Here is a 10,341-nt window from a genome sequence, read left to right as displayed (position 1 = left end):
AATTATCTTGCGTCACGTGTAACGTTCACACACACTGTTCGCTTCCGTACGGCGTGTAGCCGACGCCGAAGAAGGGTTGCAAAATATCGATATCGAATAAAACACACGCTCGATATTTCCATGTGGCGCCAGGGCAATTTGTGTGTGTTTGTGTGTGTGCTTTTGTTGTTTCAAAAGGATCTTTTTATGGTGTTTGTTAATATTATCAACCTTTCCCATTCGCAGCATATTAGCACGATTGTGCACGATGTAAAGCACAAGTGCACACAAGCGTATCAGACACAAGCGAAAACAGACCCTGCGGAAAACGGAAGTTTCATTTCCGAAACCACCACCGAACGCCACACAGCGAAAGAGTCAACAAACAAACAAACGGAAACCATAGAAAAAAATAAAATAAAGCACAAGAAAACGAAAGAAAAAATGAAAATGAAAAACCGGAAAATGCCAAACTCCCACGCACAATGGAATGTCGCGCGGGGTTTGAAGGAGAGAAAAAAAACATGCCACTGTAAATAATCTTTCAAGCGTGAAAATTTATCTTTTGCGCACTCCATGCGCCCCAAAGCGACACTGGGAAATGGGACGATATTTCTTCGCGGCTCCAATCAGTACGAATCTCGGCTGGCCCGTGCTTGTTTTCCACTCGCTACAGCCACACGTTATACACACAAACATACGCGCCATGGTTCCACTTACCTAGTTTTGGGGAGCTTTTTCTGCAGGGCACACTTCCGCTTCGGGGTTGCTTACAGTGCTCACATGAAATACACACGCAGACAGCACATCACTTTCGCTTCACCCGGTTAACAACATTCCTTCTTTGGCTTCGGTTTCACTGCACTATTGACGAGCTAGTCGCAGAGCTTGAATCACATCACTTCCATTTTTTCATCCCATCGAATGCCCAAACTGGGAGGAAAAGCGTGTACTAAGCAGTCAAACAACTGTATCACAAACTTCACTGTTAATGTTTTCTAACTGTAGAAGTGTAAATTAAAAACATTTCATTAACAAACCCTTCGCTCACAGGAAACAAACAATAAAAACACTCACAAATGTAAAAGAAATTTATTCACTTCAATCACGCCGAGCTTTTTACGCAACCCAGAACGATTCCTTTCGTGCCACCAAGAACACATCTGCCACACGGTGGTGCACGGTGCGATCGAATTCCACAGCAACGGCGCGACATGGCTGTGCCCGGGGATCAATGGATTTTGGCACGGCTGACCTCGGACGTCCTCGGTTCGGCGCCTAGCCACGCACTCCCACGCACACGGCAGCTTTTGCTGCGGACCGTGTTCCGACGGCGATTAACCGTCAGCTATTTTGCACCAAACGGACACAACAAACCACCACCCATAAGTCTCGACACCCTCTCCCCGCAGGAAAAGCCTCCCTGCCCAAATACACGCGCGCTAGCAAACCAACGTACACATTCACACAACGGTGGAAGCTAAGCGCGGGCAACAAAAATAAGCTAGGCAAGGCGAACTTGTGTACATATTCTACCCACCAGCTGCAGAGGATGGTCTTACACCCGGCCACACTGATGACTGGGGTGCGAAGCGAACGAACGCCCAAAACCACCACCGTTTCGGTTGGAAGCTGTCACGAGTCTGACCTGGCCCGAATCGTAAGCTCCCGTAACTGGCGCTATTCGGGACATTCGGTGAGTTTTGCGTGTGACGGTGTCTGGTTCTCTCTCTCTCTCTCTCTCTACAGAAGGAAAGTGGCATTTCCCGCTTTTCCTGCCCAATCGCTTGGTGCGTAAGCCAGCGCTGGGACGAACTTGAGAGCGACGGTAAATAAGGAGCGAATCACCGCGAATTGTCTCTTTTTGTATGGCTGTGTTTTTGTCGGTGCCTTATATTTTAGTTGAATTATTGGAGAGAAATAGAACAGACGCGCTAGAAACGCTCTAGAAGGAAACAAACAAAGAAAAACAATCCCAAATGCTAGGGGAAAAGGCATCACCCGCAGTTTTGGTGACATTCAAACTGACTATCGAACGGAGAACGGTGGACCGTGGAGTAATTTTCTCCTCCCGAAGGCAGCATGCTACTAGCGGTTACTGAGTGACGGGAGTGCTTTGAGTTTCAATCAGAGACATATTCACACTCGTGCACAACGGTACAGAAACTCATGGCTTAGGTGGTCAAAATTGGAAATCATCGCGGTAGTACTATGATCATTTATCCATGTCCGGATAAGTAGACAGCACGTATCATAGGAACATCTACAATTTTAAATAAATATTGGTATATGATTTATATTTTTTAAGTGAACGTTTTTACTCTATATAATGGATATAATGGATATAATGGATTTGTATAATGGAACATATTGGTGACCAGGCCATGTCAGCACGACGTGCTCAATAATAAGAGCGGGCCAAAGAAGAAGAAGAAGAATGGATTTTGTTACAGAAGAAGTATAAAATTGCGCAGCATTCATAATCGGGGACTCGGCTGAAAGACAAACGAAAAACTGGAGTTCTACTAAAGGAGTCTGTGACGCGTTAATATAAAAAGATCAAATTTTAAGACATTATTTGTCACACAAAGGAGTAATATATTGGACATGTGCTGGATTCTGCTAGAAAGTTTTTATTTACTGTCATGATAAATACCCTTGCAGGGTTTTTCGAGCCATTTTTAAACGTCAACAGCGTTTTTCAATTCTGCAACTAATTTAATTTATAATTTATGTTCCGTCAAGTACTTTTTCAACATCATGCAAATCAAATTTCCAAAACTTCATTAACTGCGTTATGCTCTTAAGTTAATAAAAACAAGACACAACGAGCATTTCAATTGCCTACAACACTATTGAATAGCGATCCTTTCGAGTAATACTGTTAAAATACGTTTAAGAAAGCATCATTCTAATCGCTTATTTATTAACATTTGCTTTCGCTCACAATTTAACAGTTGCGCTGAAATGTGTTAAAATTAAATGCATACTCACAGTTAGAAAATATCTTTTGAATGTTGAAATAAACTTTTAAGGAAATGAAACAAAGCTGTTGTCATTCAAAGATGGTCTGTTAAACCCTTTAACGGATCATCCTATCCTATTGGATTATTCTTCTATTCTAAAACATTTTGTTCAAGAAAGTTATTTCTATCGTTTGAATACTTTATAATTTACAAAAGGATGTTGTCTATAGCCAAGGTTTTTGTACCTCAGAAATACGGTTCATCCGGTTTCTCATTTTGCGATTTTCAAAACTAAAACACGTACTCCAGTATGCATGCAAACCCGATAACGGGCATTTGCGTCAGCATAGTCAGCCCAGCAACCTCAAGCATGTAACATTCAAGTTCACGCACCATTAACTTTAAGCAGCAGGCTACGAACGTTCCACCGAACGTGCGCATCGAAATTATGTGCGTCACGCAGCATAACCATTTGAATCGATCGTTTGATCGTACCTTCCCTATTCAATCGATCATCTGTACATCTGTCACCGCGTTTGTTTGTTTGCCCGTATCGTGTCAGCACTCGCATTAATCTAACTGCCAGCGACGATCTAATCACAAAACCCGTTCCGTACATTCCACAATCGCGCTTACTCATCGATGGAAGACGCTTCTGTGTGTGCTGATTTCTTTTTTTTGTTGCATACTGCCCTATTCGTTGTCGTTGTACTAATCAATCGTGTAGGGTCTACGTTTTTTACCGCTCGAAATCTTTCTCCCTCTATCTATAGCGAGAGAGAGAGAGAGCAAGAGTGAGAAGGATCTTCAGCGCTCACTTCTCACCAGCTCTATCAACGTTGGCTGATTACTTGCAATTCACACAGTAAGACGTATTTTGAATCACACAAACCACCACAAATACCTCACATTTACACCGTGTTTTACGTGACGTTCCCGCAACACTAGCGCTCAGTGGCATGTTTCGGATGGACTGTGAAGCATAATGTTTCTCATTTGCAGTAAACAATAAACAAACAAGCAAGCAAATCATATCGTCGTGGCGCATCAATTCAACATTACTACATTGCACTTGATCGGTGACGCTTGGACCGCGATTGGCAATCGACCCGTTTGTCAATATTTACCATGTGCCCGCTCGTGTCCCGTTGCGTTGTCGTTATCGCAATCACCTTTAACGCGTGCACTCACTCACGTTCGTCACTCACGGTAGTGAGTGAGTGGGCTCACGGTACGGTGTTGTTCCATATTCCAACTCGCACGAGAGCCCTCGTACGAGATTACGAACGCGCAGTGACGGGGGGAAGATGGAAGAAACGTTCCAAGCGGTAGAACGACGAAGCAGCAGCATCTTCAGCAATAATAGGATGAAAGCATCCTATTCACTGCCACCCCACAACCCGGCGCTGTGGGGTGGTGATTATTGGGGCCCTTTTATGTAATTGCGATCGAATTTCATCGCAAAACAACCAACGTTCCCGGTAGCCGTTCGGTTTTGTCACCTAAAACGGCGCTACACCCCCGATGACTTACAAGAGGACTTCTGCATAACTCGAATTGCCCAATTCATCGCGCAGTGATCGCACTACTCCCAGGGTTGTCTAAATCCCCGGGGAGCAAAAGGGATGACATAATTTTAACTGCTTCGTACACACTATCACACCCGAACACAACCACACTGATGCACGTGATAATGGGGAGCAACATACACTGCACAAAACCATCGGGAATAAACCTCCGAATACTGCGTCGATTGGACACGTGCCAAAACCAGCAGTGCCGTCCGTGCAAGATGCGTCCGCAAAGACCCTTCCGTTCAAACTGGCGTATAATCGCGCCCGTGTCTGCTGCTCACGGTGGCGTCTATCGTTTGGCGTCTCAAAACACAGCTCCAGCGCGCTCCAAGCGTTCGCTGTTTGTTGTCGCACGCTCTCCATTGAGGGGAGGAGGGGAAACGCCAGCCAAAACCCGGGCGGCATTTAATTCTCTCGGCTGCTTTTGCTCCCGCGCTATCATCCCACTATTGCGTGTGCGTATGCGCGTGTGTTGGTTAGCACATGCTGCCCATTGAATTACCAATGCAGTGTTCGTGGAGGATGGTTCGGGGAGCATCGCAGCAATCGGGGCAGTTGTTTATGTTATGACTGCCATATTACGGCCACTCACCGAGTCTCTCACGTGTAGCGTTGTGCCAAATAGATCAGAACCGTGCTCGTTATTTGCAGTTCTTTCAAGTGAACGAACGAGCTGCATTCGGTAAAAATGAGTGAAATTTTTAATTCTAAAAGGAGGTTTGTGCCAAAAAATTTATGAAAATGTGGTACAACTGAACTAGTTCAATGTTGTATTTCAATGTGTAAAAAAGACGTGAAACTGAAATAGTTCGTTCTAACAACCGCATCAAAAAGAGCCGTATCAAAAGGAGAAAAAACTTAACTAGTTCGGAGAATCGTTTGTTGCTTTTTATTGGCTATTAGTTATATAAAAATGAATTGAACAAGTCATTTCTTAATTTTCTCATACATAAGAACAAAGTTACGAAGAACGATAAATTATCCGGTCACACCGACAGGGGAGAATTTGCCGGTTTGCTCCTCTTATGCCATTTATACGACTTGATAACAAGAGCACATGATACCAAAACAAATGATTGTTTACCACCAGAAATCTACCGATTTGGGACGTGGATGGGACAATTTGCGATATTAACGTGGACTTAAAGTGGTGTTGAACAAAATTTATTACAAAACAAAGAAAACAAAGCACGGATCGCAGTTCGTAATTCGCTCTTTCGTTCAAAAAAGAACTGGGGCGTTCCAGTTCGCCAAAAGGAACCGTAATGCGCATCGCTACTCACCATTTGAAAAAAAAAACATGGAGATGGTGAGTGAACCACTCACTAGTGAGTGTTCAACCCCTGTCATAAGGGTAGTAGGTTGCTTTGATGTTAGTAAATGGGTTCCTTCGCCTTCACGTGTGCAAGCAGACCAATTTGTAAGTACTGATAAACGAGAAAAGAGAATATTACCAACACAAACAAACCACACAGAAGAACAAAGCCAGTTGCATATAACCAATGTGCCGCTTCGCTCTCACCCTTCAACCACGGGGTACTCTCAGTTCCGGTATGAATGAAGTCAGGCCACACCATGGCACGTGCATGGCTAATGGAGACGCCTGGTACTACCAATAGGAGCTAAACGAACGCTTCAAGCGATGATGGAAGGACTGGAAGAAAAAAAAGGTACGGGAAATATAATAACATCCGGTTGTTTGGTTCACCCAAGTGCATCCACTCACGGGTGCTAAAACAACAAAACACATCCATCAGGTGTGTGTGGCCGTTCTTTTTCCCCCCCATCCCGTTTATGCTTACAAATTTAATTTGCGTTGCGCTCACTAATTCGTTAGCGTACATAATTGTTAATTGGGTTTAATTAATTTTCCTTTACCCTTGTTTTGTTTTTCAGGTTTCCTGCATATTTAACTTGTTTTTGACTTTGATGTATTGCAGCTGCTCAGGCCGAAGGGAACCGATTGGTGGCACGTTAACGCTATTTCTGTTCACACTTGCTGTATTATCAACAATCCTTTCCCTTAATTGCTTCACGATGGAGGAAAAAATCTTCCCATCCCCATTTCCACGCATATTCTTAACGCCCCGCTTATGTGCTTTGACCATTTGGTTGGGCCATTGTGTTTGGTTCGGTTCAAAAGTGCGACCAGCGTTAATTGGACAAAATTGAAACATTGATCGATCGGGACGCGTTGTTTGATTTATAGCCGCTTAATTGATTGCGGCTCGGCGCGAACCGAACCGGAGGTTTTGTGTGTTCCGTGCCGTTTTACCCACCTCTTATGTAAAGACGGGACGACGACCGGACAGGAATCTATTTGGGTGGAATGGCATCGAACCGCGTTGAGTGACCAAAGCAGCTTTTGTTAAGTACACGCGGGAGCAATTAGCTTGCATAAGCAAGTCATTAGCTCAGGCTATTAGATGCTTATCAGCAAAAAACAAAATACAGGTGGCAACTGTTTACCTATGCCCTGCCGGGGGGATGTCTTTTCATTGCCCCGGGACGGAAGGGGGTGTATTGATTAGTTTTCTCCGGACTAATAATGATGGCACCCGACGCATCATGCCATAATTCTGCTTTTCTTAGTGTAATGAGTTTTTGAGTGCCTATAATTGCTATAGGCTTTTTTTGTATTTTACAGAGAAAGAAATGAAATTTAATTACGAGCGTAATTAAAGTTCAGAAAGAAAGTAGACGCTAGAGTTGCTCAACATTTAAAAATGGTTACCAACACGGTGTATGATTAGTTTATTATGTACTTACCGGTTTTACAAGGAATTTTTGCGGAGTTCTGTACACCGATCGAATGATGCTGTGTGAAAAAGCTAAGAGATTTTCATTCATTATCAAATTGTCCATAGGATTAACAAAATGAATTCGTTGTATTATTCGATCAGAATGATTTTAATTGCGTATTTAATTAAGAAAAGAGCAGTTCACTAACTATTAGAATTCCTCGGCATTATGCTACATAATTTTTAATAGTATTTTATCTAAAATAAATTTAAAATGTAAAAGAATTCTTCCGTTTCCAATTGAACAAGAAAACATTGTACCAGAGCGAGGACTTAACGCTTTACACTGGAAACAATTAAATTACCTTTGGTACTTGCTTTCAAGCACTATTTTTGCGTTCGAAAAACTGATAAAAAAAGTTGGTAATTACTCAATGAGAACAATATATCCGATTTATCACAAATTTAGGGAAACATTGATTTTTCCCATGCCTCAATCGTACGACCTCTAGGCTGTCCGCCGACTAGACGGTCAACGTTAGAAATAATCGAGAATTTGTCATTTAAGTAGCCGGAAAATACAGAATTCGCCCGAGTACACCCGAAATAAGGTGGCCTCTCGCCGTTCGGAGAAGGAAATGTCTTCGAACTAATGTGAATTGTACTTTAGATTAAATAAATTTAAGGCATTCAGTCTGGCAGTTCTTCACGCGAGAAAGACAGAATAAGCTCCAATTTCGTCACTCACTTCTAGTGATGTTTAAAACAAAATCCCAAGACTCTCTTTTCGGATCAGACCAACAAGGTGTACTACCCTCTAAATGGTTAAAAATTTAAGCACACACACACTCACACAACGTAATCATACATAATTTTATTTATTTCTTATCGTTTCATCACTCTGACCGTTCTATTAGTTCCCGGTGAATTCCTTCCTACCTTACGGACGTTCCAGCTTACAGTCAAACACTCGGGCATACGTTTGCGTGTAGAGCAGACGACAGGTGGCCGCATTGTTATCAAACCGCATTTCCGGTACCTTAAACTCGGGATTGATCGCCACGCGCATCGTGTACTCCCCGAAGTCAAGCTCACTGATGTCCACCCACTGGCAGTCGATGTTGTGCCGGTAGATGTCGGAACAGTTCACCGATATGCCCTGATCGCCGTAGTTGGCACAAGCGTACCGTGGTTCCACACCCGGCAAACACTGGTTGTCCTCGAGACAGAAGGACGCCTTGTGACCTTCGGCCACTCGCTTGCCCCGTCCGTCGATCACGTCGAACGTCGCAAACACCTCCATGCTGTGATAGTGCATATGGCACAGATGCCACTCCCACAGATGTTTGGGTATGTGGGGCCGGAAGTCTGCCGTGCCCATGTTAACAACGCGTGCGGTAAACTTCAGCAATCGGCGCGACTCCAGATGCCAGTTGGGATTGTCTCGCTGGATGTCGTACGCCTGCGTGGCTACACAGTTTTCCTCCATTGCGCACTGCAGCAGGTACATGAGACGATCCTCGAGATGTAACGATTGTTCCATCTCGACGTGATCGAACACAAGGTCGGCCATTTGTGGTACACACGTCACCGCCGCTACATGGCCGCGTCGCTCGCTACAACGAATTTCCGAACCCTCACCAATTGGGTCATGCAAACAATCGGCCAATGTACTCTCGTTCCCAAAGCACTCCGTCCCGCTCAGCAAGATCCGTTCCGGGAGTTGTGCTTTCGATTCCGATTCCTCCGAAAAGAAGTCCGTCTGGACGGCATTATTCGCGTAGCCAAGGTTCAGCTGACGACAGACAACATTTCCCTCCAGCAAGCCCCAACCGTCCCCACATACACTACCCCAGGGTCCGGCCGCTCCTTCCCCATCCACGATCCGCACCTCCACCCGACCCTCCCCCGTCACTCGCCCACCGACGAGCCGTAATTCGACCCGTTGCCCAAACCGCTCTTTCGGCACCTTAAACTCGATCGGAATCGGCTTCTTGCTCGTTGTTTCCGTGTCGTGCGGTTTGCAAATCACGCCCGCCGCCTCACCCGCCTCACAATCGTTCGTGCCCCAACCGTCAAAGTGACAATCGGCCAGTTCCGCCTCCTTGCCACCGCACCACAGATTGTCCATCCAGAACTTTCGCTTCGCCCGCCCAAAGTAACCGGTGTGTGTTGGTTTCGCGTGCCCGGGAAAGCCGAGCTGCCGGCAGACGACCTCCGCCTCGGCCTGATCCCACTCGTCATCGCAGATGGCACCCCATTTGCCGGCATGAAATATCTCCACATTGCCTACATGTGAACGGGGGTGAAGAAAAGGAAAAAAAGGACACAAATTTTGCAGTTCAGTGAAATGTTGTCCCATGCACTGATTACTGCAGCATCATGCAGCAGTTGACACACGGCAGGATAAATCGTTCTCAGCAGCGCCACTTTTCACCTTGTCATCCTGCCGACACACGATTGTCCGCGAAGGATTTATAAAATTTCACTATCCGCTTCTACGGTAGTTTCCGCATAATCATCATAGTGTAGCAATCCATCACTGTAACCACCCCCCCCCCCCCCTTCCCCCCAAAGACTCACCCTCATAGTCACCCCGACCGCCAACCAACTTCAGGGCACCGTCCTCCTTCTTCAACCGCTTCAGATACTTTCGCACAAGATTTTCTCGCTGCAGTCGAGCCTCTTCCAGCGCGGAGGTACGGTTACCGTCCTCGATCGCACAATCTCCGGTGCGTAGCGTAAGTGTCAGCATCGCCAGCAGTACGTACCACACCAACCGAGACATCATGATGCTACTGCTGTCCACACTAAACTGCGGGCAGCTGTCCAATCAATTCCGACCGCCTGATCGTTCGCACATTGATTATTACCAACGAACGATCGCGTCCCAAACATTCGGCATCGCAACACAAGAACAAAACCAAAAAAAAATGCCCAGTGAATTGCTTTCCAATGTCAGCTCCGGACGCTGAGAATTGTGTCACCCCCGATTGCGTCCGAAAGCTTGTTGTTGGCAACTTAACTCGAACAATTAGGGACCGTGAAAGGCACGCGTTGCGTGTGTCGTTGTTTATGCAC

At 45.3% G+C, this 10,341-nt stretch overlaps 1 protein-coding gene across 1 annotated transcript; it reads right to left on the bottom strand.

Moving 5' to 3' along the window:
- Window positions 1–8,200: 8,200 nt before the first annotated feature.
- On the bottom strand, window positions 8,201–10,051 carry LOC128719747 (lysyl oxidase homolog 2B-like). The gene is made up of 2 exons (XM_053813377.1): window positions 9,844–10,051; window positions 8,201–9,549 (listed from the first exon to the last, which is right to left on the bottom strand). Exons 1-2 carry the CDS (start codon window positions 10,049–10,051, stop codon window positions 8,201–8,203), a joined length of 1,557 nt encoding a protein of 518 aa, XP_053669352.1.
- Window positions 10,052–10,341: the final 290 nt, after the last annotated feature.

Source organism: Anopheles marshallii, chromosome 2 (assembly GCF_943734725.1).
Source record: "Anopheles marshallii chromosome 2, idAnoMarsDA_429_01, whole genome shotgun sequence".
Taxonomy (NCBI): domain Eukaryota; kingdom Metazoa; phylum Arthropoda; class Insecta; order Diptera; family Culicidae; genus Anopheles; species Anopheles marshallii.
This window is presented reverse-complemented; position numbering and strand designations above follow the sequence as displayed.